At 52.0% G+C, this 19,253-nt stretch overlaps 4 protein-coding genes across 4 annotated transcripts; 1 reads left to right on the top strand and 3 right to left on the bottom strand.

Moving 5' to 3' along the window:
• Positions 1-2,413: 2,413 nt before the first annotated feature.
• NEUTE1DRAFT_73706 (uncharacterized protein) lies at positions 2,414-3,972 on the bottom strand (the record flags this gene model as incomplete). The annotated part of the gene is made up of 6 exons (XM_009858580.1): positions 2,414-2,756; positions 2,935-2,968; positions 3,524-3,576; positions 3,653-3,675; positions 3,782-3,818; positions 3,892-3,972. The coding sequence occupies 6 exons, from the start codon at positions 3,970-3,972 to the stop codon at positions 2,619-2,621; spliced, it is 366 nt and encodes a 121-aa protein (XP_009856882.1).
• A 2,267-nt stretch (positions 3,973-6,239) lies between these two features.
• NEUTE1DRAFT_92403 (uncharacterized protein) lies at positions 6,240-9,557 on the bottom strand (the record flags this gene model as incomplete). Its single annotated transcript, XM_009858579.1, has 1 exon — positions 6,240-9,557. The coding sequence occupies one exon, from the start codon at positions 9,399-9,401 to the stop codon at positions 6,240-6,242; it is 3,162 nt and encodes a 1,053-aa protein (XP_009856881.1).
• A 1,233-nt stretch (positions 9,558-10,790) lies between these two features.
• Positions 10,791-12,873, top strand: NEUTE1DRAFT_150616 (uncharacterized protein; the record flags this gene model as incomplete). Its single annotated transcript, XM_009858578.1, has 3 exons — positions 10,791-10,986; positions 11,065-11,496; positions 11,566-12,873. 3 exons carry the CDS (start codon positions 10,873-10,875, stop codon positions 12,595-12,597), a joined length of 1,578 nt encoding a protein of 525 aa, XP_009856880.1.
• A 672-nt stretch (positions 12,874-13,545) lies between these two features.
• Positions 13,546-15,859, bottom strand: NEUTE1DRAFT_92398 (uncharacterized protein; the record flags this gene model as incomplete). The annotated part of the gene is made up of 5 exons (XM_009858577.1): positions 13,546-14,414; positions 14,482-15,234; positions 15,292-15,492; positions 15,593-15,663; positions 15,725-15,859. 5 exons carry the CDS (start codon positions 15,815-15,817, stop codon positions 13,748-13,750), a joined length of 1,785 nt encoding a protein of 594 aa, XP_009856879.1.
• Between the last annotated feature and the right edge of the window lie 3,394 nt (positions 15,860-19,253).

The raw sequence follows: 19,253 nt of genomic DNA, 5'->3' as shown, positions 1-19,253 counted from the left end.
CTCTTTCGTCTTAGTACAGTTTGGCCAGCTACTTCTTGGTCTTCTTTTTTTGTGTGTCTGACCCGCATCGCAGCTGCGTTCAACATACGACCCAACCTTGTTAGTAGCTAAAGGCCTACCTATCTTCCAATCTTGAAGGTCTTGAAGCAGAAGGAGAGAGGCATTAGAGAATACCTGTGTGAGAGAACGGTTCTCGCCCGTTGAAAAGTTTTGAAGCGAGGGCTCTTGAGGTTCGAGAAAAGGGCAGCATCAAGAGGATGTCCAAGAGTATGTGCCACTTGGATCTGGTAATGATGGACTGCTGGCCATATGGTGAACCTCTAAGTCAATCGCACCATGTCTACAAAATATTCCAGCAGTCAGTGTTTCATCGACCCAGCCTGCATGGTCGGACACGGCGAGCGATTCTAGGTGGGTGCGACCGCTTGCTTGCTCCACTCGAAGCAACCCTTCAAAAGTTGGAGAGGGCTGGCATGGAACTCGGCGCCTTGCAGACTTCCGGCAATTGGCGTTTCTTGTTCGTCGCATTCGTCAATGTGTGTGTTGTAGCACACGGCAGCCTGTCGGCCTCGAGGTATGTATGTGTGCCTAGATCATGTGGGTTCAATGAGATATGCAAATGCGTATGAGTCAATTGAACCCTTGATTCCAAGTGGAAGGTAGTACCTATGTAGCCGACGCAATACAGAGAAGTGATGTCCTGGCTGCCTTTTTCTTCCCAAAGTGTCGTAGGTACCTGTTGACAAGCCCGTCTCCATCTCACTTTTGAGCGCCCGAAACCCGCACAGGGAAGCCATTCCCGCATCGGTCGGCTCGTTCGAAAGTTGGGTAAGGTGGGGAGGGGCGCCAAGCCAGGCTTTGCTCCAAGTCTTCTTCATTGCGCTTCATTGATTGGCCGTTTACCCAAGCTTGCACATGCTGGGTTCTTTTCGGGCAAGGGTCCCCCAGAGCACTGCAGCGTGAGCATCCTTCCTCTTTCGCTTCTCCAAACATCAACGGTGACAACAATTGCTCGTCCATTCGCTCGGGTACGGTTCAGTTAGACAAAACAGAAAAGCTTGAATCGATGACTCTGCATCATTCCCGCCCATTGCCGCTGTCTGCAAATCGCATTAATGCGGCCCCGTGGGATATCGGAATCGGGAAGTGGGCTGTGTCTGACCCCATTCGCGATTGCTGGTGGTGGCTGTGTGTGACTCTTCAACATCCCAACGCAACAAGGAACGAGAAGAAAACTGAAAGGGGAAGGAGGGGGCTCGTAACCATCAATTGATAACAGCGAACTAGCAACCACTGCTAACCACCGACCATCACCTTACAATTAACAACCTTGTCCGCTTGGTGTCCAGTATCGTCCACCTCCCATGTACACTAGATGTGTGTGGGAATAGTGGCACTTACTGCCATATCGGGACAACATCGCCCGTGAGGTTGTTAGTCCCATTCATAGTTGAACCTTGAAAACGAAGAGCGAACACGCGGGGCTAGCCAATGGTCTCCAGCTAGGATGTAGAATAGTATAGGCTAGCTGGATTATCTAATTCTCTCATGTCCTGCCTGGACAGTACATAAAATTCCATATTCCCTTCGAAACCATCCTCATCATGTTATCAGAATCAGCGTAAGCTCGGCTGCCCCAACAAGTGGCTCGTTATGTAAACTAAGCCACATGTCATTGACTACATTAGCTTGATTCATCAATCCACAAGGTCCGACGCAAAACAACAGAGCCCATTGAATTAAAACGACGACATCCCTTGCTGAGCTGCTGCTCCCTGAAGCGTGTACTAAGAGTGAGGGTACAGGACATGGAACGAGCCTTTATATAAATTAAGAAGTTGAAAGACCAGTGGCAAAACCGGAATGATTGATGTTACAGCGAGACATCAACAATTGGAAACACAACCGCGATAAAACCAAACGGTGAACCGAATCGAAGAGGCAAAAAGGGGGGAGAAAAGAAAAGGATCAGGGTCTTGAGTCGGGAGAAAAAGAGGCTCCGCCTTTGACCACTCATTACGCAATCAAATACATCGGTAACAAACTTGTCACTCTCTCCCCAGCAACAACCTCTTGGACAAATTGGGATCCAGATCTCACAATCCACATCCCCAACACCCCAACGGCAATACACACAACCGGCACGAACGGTATGTGCCCATGCCGCCCCATTAACCCAACATATCGCAAAGTCCCTTCCGCAATTCGCTTGATCATACACGATGAAGAGGAGGCGGTGGTGGTATTCATGTCTGAAAAGCCCAAAGGAAGTAGAAGCAGCAGGATGAGAAAGTGGACCAATGCAAGGCAGAAGTTGAGCTTTGGATTTGTGAGATCCAACGAAATTTCTGCTGATTTATAGATTAGGAAAAGTGTCGTTGGGAAGGCGCGGCATTTCGCGAATGAGAATGGCTTTTTGGGAAAGTAGTGATAGTGGTGGTGGTGGTGGTGGTGGCGGTCGAGGAGAGGTATTGTTGGGTGGTCCTCCTTTGTCAGAGAGATCGAGTTCTTATTGTGGTGGGTACGAGCGACATCGAGTTTTGGGGTTGCATGGTGGGCTTGGTGAGCAGAGGCGTGTTCAGACCGTGGTATTGGTGCCATTCCAAAAGTCCGGTTACTCATGGAGCCGGCATAGCTGCTGCCGTAGTTACCGTAAGGGTTGAATCCGTAAGAGTTGGATACATGAGAGTTAGGTCCGGAAGAGTTGGATCCGACAAACGATGGAGGGCCCAGCAGTCCGTTTCCGAAGCCTTGCCCTGTGGTTATCGTCGATGTGCCAGCCGTCAAACTGGGAGCAGGGGACATCATGGTACCGTAATACCATGTGTCCAACAGGCCAAAGGCATTGCAGACGAAGTGAAAGCTGTTTTGGCATTTGGTGCATCTCGAAGCGAAAGGCCCTTCGAAATAGCCGCAGCACGTACATCTGCGTACTATCTTCTCGTTGACGAAGGGCTCGTGCTGAGTCCTGTAATGGTCCAGAAAAGAAATGTGGTTTGGAAAGCGTGCGTGGCATTGATACGATTCGCTGCTATCGGTGCGCGTAACTGCCCATGGATCGACGGCTCCTCGTTTGCATTCCCAGATGAGGTCGTTGGTGACTGAGTCGATGACGAGTAAGCCAAGTGGTTTGTCAACATCTCCAACAGAAGAAGCTGACGAGGACAGCATCGGAGAAACGGGATCAGAGTTGAGGAATGGTGTGTATAAATCATCAAAGCCAAGAGGGGCAGAGTATGCTGGGCTATAGGTTGGGCTATAGGCTGGATTGACGCTGGTCTGGACGTCTTCGCGTGAAAGGAATAAACGCTCCCTGGAAGTATTGACCAGTGTTGATGGGCTTTCGAGCACGATGTCGTCGGGTAGATGGTCGTGGTGATTAACGATCGGCTGGTTAGGGCAACCAGAGGTGTGGCTGCCAACTCCGAAAAGTTCGTTTGGACATTGAACTGGGGAATATGGTCCCGGCGAACTGATGGAAACCTGGCGACTTGGTGACATTGGGGCTAATGGATGTCTTGACTGTTTGGATGCCTGGTAGTTCGCCTCGAGCTCGGTGTCATCAAAATGTGTACACTGACGGTTTCACAAACAAGAGTCAGCCATTCTATGCTAGCACCTACGGGCTTGTTTAGTGGTATGGACAACATACTTTGACTTTACGTGTGCGACATTCTCCGCAAGCACCAACGTACGTCCGAATAAATGCCGTTCTAAGTCTCTGGGGTTCTTCCAAAGGTTTGGTACGATGGCCACGCCTCTTGCGCCCGCTGTCCTCGACTCCTCCATCCGAGCCTTGTGTTGACGCTGGGCCAGTACTGCCGATTGAACCAGTACGAGATCTATGTCGTCTAATATGGGGTGATGGGATCCCGAGGTAGGGACTGTAACTGATGCCGTTCTGTCTTCCCCGTTCGCGCTGCTGCAGGGCCTCTCCGAAGTGCCCTGGACGTTTGAATTCTTCCTCGACATCCCGCATCTGGTTGTAGGCCCTTTGCGCTTGTGGGCTCTGGCGTGGTTTTCGTGATCCCTCAGCGCCCTGATCAGGCTTGGTTAAACCGCCCCTGAACATGACGCTGATGGGTTATAGCTTAATTTTTTCAACAGCTGCAGAGACAGGTTGAGATAGAAATGGTGAGAACAGGGTTTGACAATAGAATCGGTCTGCTGAGCGGAGGGGCGAAGACTTGATATAGATAGGTGGGGAGATGAAGGAGATGTAAGTGTACAAGGCTGCGACACGCAAGTGTCCTACGCCTGGTGCTGTTCGTGTACAGAGTAGAGGGGAACAGACTTGAAGGCAACAAGCCACGGGAAAAGAGAATAGGGTTTCAAGACCGAATCAACGATAAAGAGAAATAGGGAGGGTCTTTTTCAGTGAAAAAAGCAGACAAAAGGAAAGGTTGAGGAAGAATATTTCAACAGAAGGATAAGTATGTGCCTCTTCAATCTTTTTTGGGAACCCTTTCCGGTGAGAGTACGTACGGTACACGAAAAACCAGGGGGCTAGGCACACCCTCAGGCAGACATTAGCAGCCTGTTGTCTGTCGAAAGTGCGCGCGACTGCGACAAACACAAGTGAATTGAACAAAGCTGATTCCTAGCAATGGAAGGTTGGGGAATAAGAAGCGTGGAAGAGACGTTTACTTTGAATTCTCGTCATGGGACAGCGTCCATTCATATTATAGTCGTTTGTCGATACCTCGAATTGTGTGTAGCTTCGAGCCTCATTCTGCCCCTTTGGAATATGGGCCGCCCTTCCAATTGGCGTATAATGGTCTCCTGCGCCTCTTTCCACTTGGCAAGAGGCTTTACCATCCATATTTGTCTTCGATGGTCAGTAGAGCGCACACCAAACGAGGCCAGCTCGTCCCTGACAAGATTGTTGAGGCCCTTGCCGGATGGCCGTAGGAATAAGCCGCCGCGAAGGCTGTGGCCCAAAGATCTCATCAAGTTTGTCATGGGCGAGGTCAGTGAACATCCCGGAAGTGAGACCAAAAGACCATTTCCAACTCTGGGCAATTTTGTCTGGTACAACGACAGAATTTGAGAAGTCCATACCTGGATTGCACATAAGCTCAATTACCGGGCAAGCTGAGCATGGGACACCTTCGTGGCTGTTCATGTTTACCCCTCATATGATGATTGCCCCCGTTGTATGCCTTAAAGCGTTGACCGGCTGAGCCTTACAAAATAGACGTCCCTTGGTCCCGCATGTCAAGCAAATATCCGTCGGGTAAACCAGACCGTTCAGTGAGACATTTTCCGATCGTTCATGGAACAAGTCGGCTTGATGTGCAAATCGGCGTGAGGTGTATGCGGCGGGAGTTGGCAAGGTAGCAAGGAAATACTTTACCTCCAAGCTCAGCTGTGGGGGTCGTCCGGCTCCTTTTCGATGGTCAAGCTGTCGTCGTACCCGGGCTCGAGGAGTAGGTACGGGTATGTTTGCCGTTGGTCTTTAGTATTGTCAGATGAACGCCATCGCCGCCTTTGTACGTTGAATGTGCGGATACCAGAGCGTGAGGCAGGAGAAGGTCGAGAGAAGTAAGCTCGCCCCACGTTCCAATCGGCTCCCAATTACCCTCTGCCAAGAGGTTACAATAGGGTGTCACTTGGACGTCTTGGTGATGTCGTGAGCCCTGTTCCTGACTACCGGATCCTTCCGGGTACCTGGAGATGGAAACGCGTCATTGGCAAGCTTGGGGACAACCTACACAATGATGCTTTTCACGTCGGTGAAGTTGTGTCCATCTTCGCTGCATAGATAGTTGACTGGTCCTCGTATTGCTCGCATATGTGCCCTTTTTCTGGGGTAGGACATGCGTCGTCGGGTGCATTGCTTAGTTATTATAGGAGTGCCAGTTCAGGTACCGGCAACCAACTATAGAGGCCCTAACTACAATCTCGACCGCCTTTTGACGCATAATGAAAAAGGTCAACTGGGATGCATATGTTGTGTCTTGTGACTTTGCACGATTTCGAGGAAAGCCACATCAATAACAAGGGACAAGAAAAATCAATATTGCAGCGGGCAGGTCCTTCTTCCTCACTGTTGAAATGATACTGCTGTGCCAATCGGCGATAATGATCCATTCCTAGGCACAGTTGACGTCGACCAACTGGGCTTTCTTGAAGGGTGGAAGCATGTAGAGAGCTTGGATTATGGTGGTGCGGCTTGGTACAATGGAGCTTTGCTTGATGCTAGCTTCACGCCAGAGGTAATGGCGGCAATTGTCTTTTCAAACCGGTCGCCCCGTTTCCAATAGGTCATGTGCCTCTCTGCTCCACGGGCCGCCTGCTCGAGCAGAAGTGAAGCCGGGAAAGGTCATCTTCCGCTTTGGCCGTTCTTCAGCACCGGATCCTGTGGTCTCATGCCGTGATAGTTCACGGTTTCGTGGAACTACACGCGCTGGAGCGGGCTCAGCAGGAAGAAGGGATTGCGGTACCTGGCCTGCTGCATGAGACTTTAGTGCTGCCTTGCGACCTCTTGTAGCTGGATTTACGATCCGCGCTGTAGCAACAGAGGTGGATGAATTGTCAACGGGCGACTTTGTCTTTACAGAACCATCTAGTGGAACCGGAACACTGACGGCAATGTCAGTTTGGCGTTTGTCCTTCACACGACTCTCGTGTGAAGGTGACATTGCCGTTTCGCCCTTTGCTCGGAATTCCTTAGTTTCTGATCCATCATCACAGCCTGCCTGATCTGGCATAGGCAATGGAGGTTCCTTAATCTTTTGCGCCATCTGTAATTTGTGCTTGCGGACTGTGGCCGATGCCGCATTATCGGCGGGAACGTTGCCACTTGTTTTGTTGGCAACCTTTGAGGTGTGGCCGGTAAGTACATTGCCAGGCGCTTGTTTATCCGTGAATAGTGCCGAGGGGCCGTCTCCAGGAGTGGCGTTGTTGCTGTCACTACTCGTAACTACAAGAGAGGTCTTCTCAGAAACCCCGTTGGGTTGTTGTAGGGAAGCGGGATCAACCACGTCTTTTAAACCAGAGAGTGGTAACATCAATTCGGGCTTCTCAGTGCGTCCTGTGTGATCTTCTGCCACTGTTACCTTTGGGCTCGGGGGCGTAATGTCATCTTTCGTGTTGCTGCTATGCAAAGTTGAGCTTTCCTCAGCCACTAAACGAGACTCTCCTGGGATATGACCAGGGACTGGTTCGGCGTGTTTGTGTATGTTGATGACTGGAGAGCTAGAAGGAACGAACCCAATCACCTCTCTGCTCTTGATGCTTTTCCTGGCGAGCTTGGCTAAGCGTGGACCAACAGGAACTTGGGGTAGCTCCTCGTCAGCACTTTCTGCAGCCGATTCAGGCTCGTCGGGTTTGCTCTCATCACTAGACACGGGCTCGGTTGGTATTCGTGTGGTTCTACGCCTTCGTGGGTATCTTGATATCTCTTCGTCTTCTTTTCCGCTGTCCACTTCGATGTGTGCTTTCCCCTTGGGTTCAGGAGGTTCAAGGCTTTTTTTGGCTTTGACTTCCTTTGGCTGAGCATTCTCTTTTCTCTGGGCAGCGTGAGAGTGGTGGGATCTCAAAGTGTAGTCGGAGTCGCTCACTAAAGTTTGGCCTTCTTGCTGATTCCTATTCTTTGCTGGGCTTGCCTGTGAATTCGCAGCGGCGACAGCGGCTGGCTCGCCTTGATCTTGCTTTGCGACGGGTCGGTCCCTGTGAGACTCCGAGAGGAGTCCAGGTCGTCCACTATCTCGCGATTTGTTTTTTCGTGGCAAAATGGTGTCGATGACAGGCACTGGGCAAGCGAAGGGGTCATCGTCTGAGTCGTCGGGAACACTCTGTTGATAAACCGCAGATTTGTCGTTTGTTGTACGCGTCTCCATGGGCTCGACTGCAACCTGGTTACTGGGGCTTTTGGTTGGACGTTGGGCTCTCTTCGGTTTCTCTGACAGTACTAATAAACCACGCTTCTGTCGTGATTTGATCTTTAGCTCCGCCATTGGTTCATCTTGAATTGTCACCGGGTCTGGTTCATTCTGTGGTTTTTGTCGAGCGCCCTTGTCGGTAACGGACTTCTTCACGGACGTAGTCTTTTTGCGTTTGTTGTCATGTATCTCCCCTGCAACAGGAGCGGCACGTTTCGAGCTACCCCCAATGACTGATCTGGGAGGTGGAGAGGCATCACTGCGCTGCTTACGGCCATCTTCATTTTCATCGCCGCCGCCGCCGTCGTCGTCGTCGTCGCCGTCCAGGATGATGGTCTGTTTGTCCTTCTTCGAATATGTCAAACGAGGGCGCACAGAGGTTGCATTCTTGTTGTTGTTTAGCAATTCAGAGCCCTTTCCGATGCTCGATGTCAATGTACCCTTTCCTTTGGTAATTTGCAGGGACTTGGAACTGTATGCTGCTTCACTCGTAGTGGGTCCAGTAACGAAACTCGAACGTCCATAAGGGCGGGTATTGCTGTCCTCTGTGTGATGTCTCTGGTCGTCCCGATTTGACGTCTCACAAACAGGATCACTGTGGTCCTCTTGTGACACGAACAAACCCTCTTCAGGTGGTGCCGCTGGTGCTGGTCTCGGTCGTGACATGTTATCAAGTCTGAGAGCCGTCATGCGGTTAGGACGCATGGTATGGGTCGTTCGAGTGGGCGCATCACTCTCATCTTGCTGCCGAGGGCCAGCCTCCTGTGGTGGAGAAGGTTCCCGTCTAGTCTGCACTTTGGCTACCACAGGGCGCCGCAATGGTGCCGAGCTCGCAGGTGCCCCGGACAAGGTCAGGGACGCGCCGAACAAACTCTGTGCATAGCCCATCTTGCTGGGAGGTGTGTCTTCATACCGTCTCCTCTTTGACGGCCTAGAGCTGTCAGTCCCATCATTGGATCCACCGACGTCGTGTCGTTGTTCGAAAGGTGATTCGTCTGGTACGAGAGCGCGACCGTGGTGGCCTGTCGGGGTGCCAAGAAGCTGGTTTAGAGGCCGGTGTCGAAGTTGGAAGTGATCCTGTTGAGCAGTGTTCCTCGGTGTGACTCGGAGGGGTGTATGCGCGGGAGTAGGACGGGCTGGCCGTGATGCTATCAGCGCCTGGCGCTGCTCCTTCTCTTTCGCCCGTTTGTCTATTAATTCCGAGAGATCTTGTTGCTGACGTGCCACACATTCGGCAACTTGGACGATGACGCCGCCCCGTTCCAGCTCAATTTCTTCGCCCTCGTCGAAGTCCCAGTCACGACGCCAGTGCATATCACCAACATAATTTCCGCGGTCATCGTAGACCATGACGCGCCTGTTGAAGGTGTGGTACTTGAGGCGGCCGTCCTGCCACCTCTTTTGCTTCCTTTTCAAGTCGTGAGTGAAAAGGCAGAGGAACTCGAGCACCTCGGCAGTGCTGCTTGTCTCGCTAGCCCCAGCATCCGAGCGCCCGGAGGACACGACCGATGCCATGGCGGCTGACGATGGGCATGTCGCAAGGGAACGACCGTCCTATTGTCCCGCTATCGACTGTGTTTGGCAGTCGTCGATGTGGTGGCGGATAGCCCGACTGTGAGCCTCAAATTTGTTGAGTTGAAGGAATCAATGCATTCGTCGAACGAAGCGCAGAATAATCAGGTCCTGGTCGGGGCCCTGGAGGCAGACGTCCCGTTGTCTACTGTCCTTTGGTATCCCAAATTTCCACAGGGGCAACTAACGCAGCCAGGTGGACGCGACGACGGGTAGCTTCAGCAAAGGAAGGCGCGTTCAAGCGCGCAGTCAGGTGACTACAATGTGGTGAAGTAGGCAGTGCTGCAATCACCCGCCCGCGTTGCCAAGAACAAGTCTGACATCCCCCTGTTTCGCGCCATGGCAGTGACGCTACGCTAGCAGCAGCCCTTTGTCATTTGTGTTCCTCCCATTCCACTTCTGGAGCCCAGTTTGGGTGGCGCTGTCAAAAAGTTCACCAGATCTTCTGTCGTTACCTATTCTTGTGAGTGTTACCGAGGAGCAGACCTACATACCTAGTAGGCTGTGTTTATGCAGTCGTCGGTAGCACTGCATCAAGGCAGATGTCTTCAAGGCCTTGGAAAGTTGAAGTTCAACACATTCACCTCTGTTTCTGCAGCGCATCGATGCAACTGCACGGCGGCGCCCCCTCATTTCCACGGTCCGTCGGCCGGCATCATTATGACTTTCAGGTCCCTCTTTCCTCTTCTGCCAGCTCGTGTTGGGCCATGCCAGTCAAATGTCAAAAGAACAGACAGGATGACGACGCATTCATAGATGCTCGTATATACCTAGGTACCCATCCATCACTATCCCGTCGTCTATAGCCGTCACTGCTACCTAGAAGTCTAGTTAGAGTCTCCATAAACAACTGACTACTCATAGGTGGTCATCTCTAATTTCCACTTCCTCTTTATCCTACCTATGTCCAATTTCGTTATTAATTTACCTGCTCCGAGCTATCCTTTGGGCGAAGGGTCAGCTTTTCAACCCAATTCAGCACTTGATCTTACCTTCTTTAGCTCTACGATACTACCTTGAGACATACAGTCATCAACCGAGTTTTCTGGCCAAGCGTTACGGTGGTGTCATTGCTTAATTCAAGCTCCCTAGTCCTGCCTTTCTGCAACACCCTGGGGTTGTCGCGAACAACATTTTTCACGACAGGACCTCTTTCCTATGCCCGTCATCATCGCAAATCCACTTCATCCTCCGACAAGGACATCTGCATCGAAAACCGCTTCTCCAAAAAGCTTCGATCTATCACCCATTGATCGGCGGATCAGCATTGGCTTCGCCTTGTATCTTTTCAGGGGTGTCTTGTCTCTGGCTATCTAGCCTCCAATCGATCCCGACTTAGACAGCAGGCAATCGAGGTACACAACAAAAGGTGTCCCAGTCGCTCGCCTACTTTCGCACTGCCCAACAAGACACGATGCAGTCTGTGCAGCGCCAATTCACAAAGCTTCGAAGCAAAGGCCCCGGTAACAATGCTGCGGTCTCTGTTCTACTGAAGGAGTACGAAGACGCGGACCAGCTCCTCGCAAGGGTAAGCTCAGCATTGCTGTTCATCCCCGCTCAACCGGCCACCCTATTGTACTGGTGCTGACTTGGATTCGTGGTGCAGCTCCTCGAAAACTCCAGAGCTTGGAAGGATGCCTGGGCCTCAATCGTCCACCACCAGCTGCAGTTTGTCGTTGAGCTCGAAGGCCTCTACGACCCGATTGTTGGCGCCTCCGACGGCCATGGACGCGAATCAGTTCCTACACCCCGGCTACAACTCGAGCGGACATACAGGTTGAAACAGGCCTTTGGCGAACTCAAGTCGGAGCTGGCAGAGGAAATTGGCACAATTGAAGACCGGGTGATTCGACCGGCTGTGGAAGCACGGGATTGTATCGCCCCAATTCGCAAAACGATCAAGAAACGAGAGAACAAGAGGCTGGATTACGAAAGGGCCCAGGACAAAGTCAGCAAGCTTCACAAAAAGCACACAAGGACTCCAAAGGAGGAAGCTTCGTTGGCCAAGGCTGAAGTGGAGATGGCCCAGGCAGGCGATGTAAGTCTACTCTAGCCACAGGCAGTCCACTTGATTGATTCAGATCAGCCATACTAACTATGCACATAGGAGTTCGCCATCGCAGACGAACACCTCCAGTCGACCCTGCCCCCCATCATAAACGCTTCCTTCAGCCTGGTACCTTCTCTGGTTGCAGCCTTGGTTCTCATCCAGAATCGCCTCCTGGGGCTATACTATACGACCATTCACGGCTACTGCATGGAGTCTGGGTTCCCCTCGCCTCCGCCTCCCATGTCCGATGTGGTGGCGGCATGGGAAGCTGCCTTCGTTCCCGCGCGGGATGATTTCGAGTCCGTCAGCATCGTAGCCCGCGGCAAAGCTGCCCATTCACCCATGGCTCTACAGGCCCCTGAGGGCCCAAGCCGCCGGATTTCCGCCATAATACCTGGGAGAAACGACATGCGTCGCGTTACTTCACCAATGCCGTCTACGTCCGGTGCGGCGTCAACCTACAGCAGCGGAGGCAGTCAACCCGGACGCAACAATTTGCGTATCCCTTCTGCAGGTGGTTACCCCTCCCGCGCCCCGTCACCCGCGGCATCCGATCGATCTTCTTATGCCTCCAGCCCGCCGGCTTCCTCTTACTCTGGTTACTCTGGCAGCCAGAACCAACAAAGGAGACTCGATTACCTAGCGCCCACCGACTTCACCGCGGCTACTGCCTTGGGCGACCGAGGCTCGGTAGACCGCGGCATGATTGAGAACAACAGGCCCTTTCCGAGCTCTCCTTCGACGACCACTCCGTCGATCAACAGGGCCCATAGCCCCCAGGCTACTCGGAATGCTGGCAGTGCAAATGGGAACGGAAACGGAAATGGAAACGATTACTTTGCTCTTGCGGTAGCCAAGAAGCGACCCCCTCCACCACCGCCGCCGAAACGGATCACAAGCCAGCAGCAACTGGTTGAATACGTGGTTGCGCAGTATACGTTTGCGGGGCAGGGCGCAGGAGATCTTGCGTTTAACGAGGGCGACAAGATCAAGATTATTAAGAAGACGAATACTGATCAGGATTGGTGGGTTGGGGAGTTGAATGGGAGGAGGGGCAATTTTCCGGCGAATTATTGTAAGCCGGTGTGATTTATGTTTGTTGTTCACTTACTGCGAAGCTCGGTTATCCGGACCGTGAGCGAAGAGTGTTTGGTTTGAAAGCGAAAACAAGGGGGTATTTACTGCCTCCATGAGAAATTGAGGGAGGTTCGCCGAAGCATGGGTGATCAAGGTATTATCTGTATGAACTTGTAAACTAGAATAGGTGTTGAGGAAGGAAACGAGCTGTAAGGGAAACGGGACTACGCGCTGACGTTTGCAAAGCACATAGCATAGTAAGTAGTGTTTAATCAAATCATGTACTGCACTTCCTGCCCAACCATGTTTTCATCAACTCACCTTCCTCCTATCACAGCTCATCTACACAGAGGGCTGGCGCACCAAAGGTTTGACGAAGGTCACAAAATATGAAAGTTGAAAGAGAAGGAGGAGGAAGAAGCCGAGCTACATATGGATGGATAGGTAGGGGTTCTGTCTTTATGGGGTGGCAACTGAAGCCACGAAGGGAGGAAAGCCTAGACAGACCAGATGGACACACAAGGATGCAAAAGGTGATGGCATGTGCCACACCTTTCATGCAAAACCCCAACCGTTTCCTTTCAACATGTATTCATCTTCAACACTCCATCAGCATAATCAACAGCTCACTCACTCACTCACTTCTCCTTGTCCTCTTTCAAACCCCCTCTCGTCACCTCTCCGCCCAATTGGCCATCCCGCCGCTCCCGTACCTGTTGAGAAAAGCACAAGGGAGAGGTACTGAAGTCTGGACTACCTTTAATAACGAAATCAAATGAATATCACACGTCAGCACAAAAGCTCAGCACTGAACTTCGGAGCCAGATGCCAGGCGGCAGGATTCGCAAACGCAGACGGCAGTGAACTATCTGGTGAAACTAGTCTTTCCGTCTAATGGAAGGGGTTCTGGCAGATGTAATCAATCCCATTGAAGCACTGTCGGGAACTCGAAACCCAGGTGTTCATTGAATTGTTTATTAGGTATCTTTGGTATCTTCAACCATACGGTCATGGTGCATCATTTTCCGCCAGCCATTATCTTACAACCCCCTTATCTATGAACTATTACAAACGCCCGCCCTCATCACGACCCTTCGTATCCTGAATGTATTCCACATTTTTTTTTAGATCCAAATCATTCATGTTTTCATGTTATTCATCATCAATGATGGGCGCCCTTTTCGTTGACGAGCTCAGCTGGGACCTCGGTCGCGGAATCTGGCCTCGATCCGGCGGAGCTGTCACCCTTCTCGCCCTTCTCTCCAACCAGCACTGGCTCTGGCCCAGTGGTTCCTTCGATCGATCTGACCGGCTCATCCATCTTCCAGGGAGCCCTGCCCTTGGCAACGTTGACCATCCACATGGGGATAATGCTGCCAAAGTCGGGCACCCATGGGTCCTTGAACTCCTTGTTCTGGGGCACAATGCGACCACCGGACACCTTCTCAATGATCCAGACGAGAACGTTCAGGAGCATGTACAGGCAGATACCGCCAATCAGGCCGTTGGCGATGGAGTAGGTGAAGGCCATCAGGGCAATGCAAACAAAGGCTGGAATGGCGTCGCCCATGTACTTCCAGTTGATATCCGTCACAGCGCGGACCATCATAGAGCCGACCAAGATAAGGACGCAGCCGGTGGCCCACGGGGGAATCGAAGCGAAGATGGGGGCGAAGAAGATGGCGATGAAGAAGCACACGCCAGTCGCCATGGCTGTGAGGCCCGTCTTGCCACCCTCACCGATACCGGCACCGGACTCGACGAAGGCAGTGACGGGGGGAGTACCCAGAATAGCACCAATGGCGATACTAACGGAGTCGACCATGTAACTACAGACACAAACAATGTTAGCAATCGACGAACAAGAAAGACACAGAGAAGACAGTTAGAGCATACGCAATGGTGGAACCCTCAAAGTCACCAGTCTCCTCATCAACAAGGCTGGCATAGCGAGCCATGGCGTACATGGTACCGGTGGTATCGAGAATGTCGACGTAGAGGAAGGTGATGAGTGCCAAACCGAACTGTCCGCCGTGTCCCGAAATGTCCCACTGCTGAACGTTGAGGACGTGCTTGATCTGATGGAAGTCGACAACCTTTTTGAAGAAATCGAAAGCATCGTCGCCAACAGCGGTGTAGGGGAAATAGGTGACCTCGGTGGTGCGGGGCCACGAGATAATGGAAATGAGAATGATACCGGCAATAATGGCACCCTTGACGCGGTACATCATGAGCACGGTTGTGAGAACACCGCCGCAGAAGATGCCGATCCACATGGTAGGGTTGCGCATCTTGTCACTGTCAGGGCAGGCACCTGTGACACTGTCGCGAGAGGAGGGATGGCAACCAGCAAGGTCGAGGGGCACCGAGGTATCGCCAACCACGAGACCAATACCCTCAGAGTAGGTCATACCAATGAGGGTCAGGAAAAACCCGATACCGACGCTGGTCGCCAGCTTGATGGACCGGGGAATAACCCGAGCAAGCCACTGACGCATACCAAGCAGCGCAAGACCGAAGAACACCCAGCCTTCGACGAAGATGGCAGTAACGGCAACCTGGTAGGGAACAAGACCCTGGCCGTGAAATCCGACGACGGTGTAGGCAAAGTAGGCGTTCAAACCCATGCCAGGCGCAAGGCCGATAGGCCTGTTTGATTGTCAGCAAGCCAAGACGGAAAACTGATCAAGAGAATCATGAACTTACAAGTTGGCGAGGAGACCCATAAAGAAAGTAGCGAAAGCAGCAATGGCGGCGGTGGCGGTGATGAGATCTCTCTTGACCTCGGCCTTGCAGATAGCATAGGTCGGGTCATTGATACACCACCTGTCCACCTGAGGATCCGCCGTGCATACGCAAGTTCCTCCAGTGTCAGAAACAACGCTTGAATTGACGGCAATGATGTACCTGCCACAAGCGTTAACAACCGCACCCAGATAGACTGGTATATATATACGTATACATATACATGTACACATATATCGTTTGTGAGGTGGTTTAAACGTACGACATGGCGAAGAAGGTCGCGAGACCAGCACGCATCTCGGTGAAGAAGTAGGACCCCTTCCTTTCTTTGGGCTGTTGGCGACGTTTTAGCAAAGAGGCAGGCGGCCACTCATTTCCCAAAAACGGCGCTCACATGTCCAGAGCCATCCAGCTTGAACCAATATCCAACTTTGCTGGCGGCAACCTTGCAGTTGACAGTGTCAACCCAATCACCCACTTTCCCCATCTTTGCAAGGCGGTGCAGCGAGCTGCGAAATCTCGAAAATCGGGTGATGCTGAATGTCGACGAGACGATGGGAGACGATCAGCCGAGCGAGAGCACGGACGATTCGTGAGAGTTTGTATGTAGCTTGGACCAATGAGTGATCGAGTTGGCGGAGAGGGGATTATCTTGGTCGGATCCCTTAACTGACTGAAGATCGTTGTGTTGAGTGGAGGACGGTCGACGTGAAAGGTAGGTTGGTTCGATGTTGTTATTGACGGCGCGCAAAGCACGTTTGCATTGAGCGGTTGCCGAAGCTTTCACCAAACCCTAGCGAGGGACGCAAGAGCATTGGTGAAGGAAGGAGAAATCCTTAAGAGTCGACCGAGGCCTAGAGGTAGGCGGCCCATCTTTATAAATCAGCACGAAGAGCAAAGATTGTGAGGTACATACCTAGGTCTAGTGTACGTTACCAGATGGGGAACCCTAGGCGCATGCTAGCCCGACCGGGGACCAGTCCGCGCGTGTGGGAAGCCGAAAATCCCAAAGGAACGGCTCAAAAAAACCGATAAAAAATTTCTTATCTCCCGACCGGCGGCGGACAAGCTGTCCCAAGAAGGGAAGAGATGGGATGGCTGGCCACCCGGGGCCCAGCTTCGCGTGGAGATGGTGGGTTGCGATCCTTGGCGATGTGGGAACCGGCGATGTTCGAGAAGTGGAATTGCATGGACGGCATTGGCCCGAATCTGTCGGACCTTGCAGGCTCATAAGACAGGATGACAGGAATGACCTTGTCGTTCTGGCTGCCATAATGTCACGCAGCGAGGGCAAGACGGCTCGACGGGGACAAGACGGGCCACAAAAGTCGCCTCTTAAACCCGTCCAGTGCCCTCCTAGAATAGACCTCTCTTCAAGTCCCTGGCTCGCCGCCAGCGGGTCGGCGTAGCGGCCGGTTTCTATTTAGACCATACTCGAGGAAGGCACATCTTGTTTACCCTCTGCTGCAGTGGGATTGGAAAACAAGCATCTTGTGAAGGCGCTGTTCGTCAGCTCGGTGGCGAGAGTCGAAGGTCTACGAAAGAAATCGCACTTATAGCTGGGCGAGAAACCCTGGTTTTCAGTACTGTGTGTATCTACACTACTATGTAAGCAAAAAGTATCACGCTAATCTTTTTGACCCTCGGCAAAGTGTTACATTGGTTTCCGGTCTTTTGCGTCACAGACCTCCCACGCCATGCCTTCTTCTGAAGCACTCACTCTGTACTATGTACACTGCCGTCTCGAGGTAGGGCAGGAAGTCAAGAGCTCGGCTCGTGTGAGGGGAGCCTTGACAGAACGTAGGGTTTGGCTGCTCATCTCAACAACTTCAACCTTCTCAGGTTGGAAATTGCGGTTTTGATATGCCTCGATCTGCCATGTACTAGTACAGGCCAAATCTGTTTTATGCGCTAATTGAATTGAGCTGACTTTTGATATCATGTAAGAGCGCACTAGGGGACCCTGGAATCCCCACGATAGGTCATGTAACCGGCGACTAGCAGGGATTAGGTTCTCGCAGCGACCGACCCCGATATGAGATTTCGCTCGAGATAGGAAGAACAGCCTGCATTGGTGAAAGCTCCCGAAAGCTTCCACTCCAACTAGCAGCGCTACATGTCAATTGAGGCTTACCCTATTTTAGCTCTGGACGATCATAACAATTCGGTCCATCGCACGTTTTCCTGACTTGAGATCGTCACTCCGTGGGTTATGAAACACCACCAGTGGGCAGCCAGCGGTCGTCGTCCGTCCGGCCCTTTCAGGGTTCGAAGAAGAGAAGAGGGGCCGCCTATCTTTTGCCAAGACTGACATGGCTGAAGTGGTGATGCAACTATGCAAACCTGCATGCAGACGCCATGTGGGATGGAATTCGACGACATGTCACGCACGGTTCTGTGGTCTGGATCTGGCAACGACAGCTTTTCCCGATTGGCACGTTAAACAACTCCTTCCGCGGGAAATGACGCTCTGACGAATTTCTGGTGCAGTATTGAATACAGAGGGGAATTGAATCCGGTACAGTCTTCCATCACACAGCTGGGTGACCACTATCAGACCAAAGCGTCCAAAGATACCACACCTCGCGGCAGGATTGCTAGTGCGTGTTTGGCCCGTGGGGGTTACATACAGTGAAACTGAGCATCAGCTTCTGAAGGTGGCTTTCAACGGCGGCCCTTGCCGGTTTGCTGAAGGAGAAATGAACGGGACGAACCCATCAAAACACCAAGACGGGATCGATAAGCGAAAGAAGCACTCTATGATCAAACTGATAAAGTTGGTTGGAGACTGCGGCCACAGCGTGTCGCAATGAGGCGAATGCCGGCCTTCTTCAGCACGGCCCCAGGCGACGACGAGAGGTCGATCTCTAATTGACGTAGCCTGCAGCACACCGTCAGCCTATCAGGAACCATTTTCATATCTCAAAACACGGTTCACTGGCAGCGGGAGGTTTATCGTATATCTCATATTCGCCAGCCGGCCAGAGGAGATTCCCGATACTGAGGTTTTGCTGGCGGTCTACGGCCTGTTCCGATACTATCTTGTATCAAGCCTCGCTGAAGAAGAGAGAGAGGGGGAGAGTGCCGAGCTGAATGAGAGTACCATCCATCAGCGAGGTTCTTCAAACATTGGAAACTGGAGTGCGACGGTGATATCCCACAGCACTGCTGCATAACACGTACAGCAAGGTACATGTACGTAGGCACTGAGATGCGGTGCGGTGCAGTGCGTTTCGCAAAGGGAACCGTTCAGCCCTTTCTCTTCCTTGCTCCGTCCTGTCCCAAACTTCTGTGTCGCATGTGTACCTGTACTCTACTTATCCATGCTCTGGCTCGTCTGCATGTTGTCTAAAATCTTCAGACACAATTACCATGCCCGTTGTGGGGATGAACACCCTCTCCTCCTCTCCACTGCGAATTACCTTTGTAGCGGTAAAGTTCATACCACTACCAAAAATGAAGAGTCACTTGAGTCAGTATCTGGTCAGAGTGCGATCTCCGCTTTCCGCCTACCGTCGGCCGGAGTGTGGAGTTCACTGGAGTTTTTGAACACGAACAGTGACATGGATAGAGTATCCAGGAACATGCTTGTGGCTTGTGCCAAAGGTTTGAAGCCTAGCCCGGTCTTTTTTTTTTCTCTCCAGACCCCAAATCCTCAAGTACATACAGTACCCGATGGGCACCTTCAGGGCTGGGTTTCGTTTTCCTTTCGGCACCTTCAGGTTACGACCGTTGCGGTTCTACGGTGGGCACTTCGGAGCCTGGGCTCTTCTGAAATGTTGTGCTGGAGAGAAGAAGTCGGTGTCACTAGGCAGCTGAATGAGAATCACGGGACTACCTCTGTTTTGTACGCCCACTAGGTTTTACAGGAGTGGATGGAGCCAGTCGAGTTTAAATGAGTTTTTTTTGGTGGGCTGGCGGCG

Source organism: Neurospora tetrasperma (genome assembly GCF_000213175.1).
Source record: "Neurospora tetrasperma FGSC 2508 unplaced genomic scaffold NEUTE1scaffold_81, whole genome shotgun sequence".
Taxonomy (NCBI): domain Eukaryota; kingdom Fungi; phylum Ascomycota; class Sordariomycetes; order Sordariales; family Sordariaceae; genus Neurospora; species Neurospora tetrasperma.
This window is presented reverse-complemented; position numbering and strand designations above follow the sequence as displayed.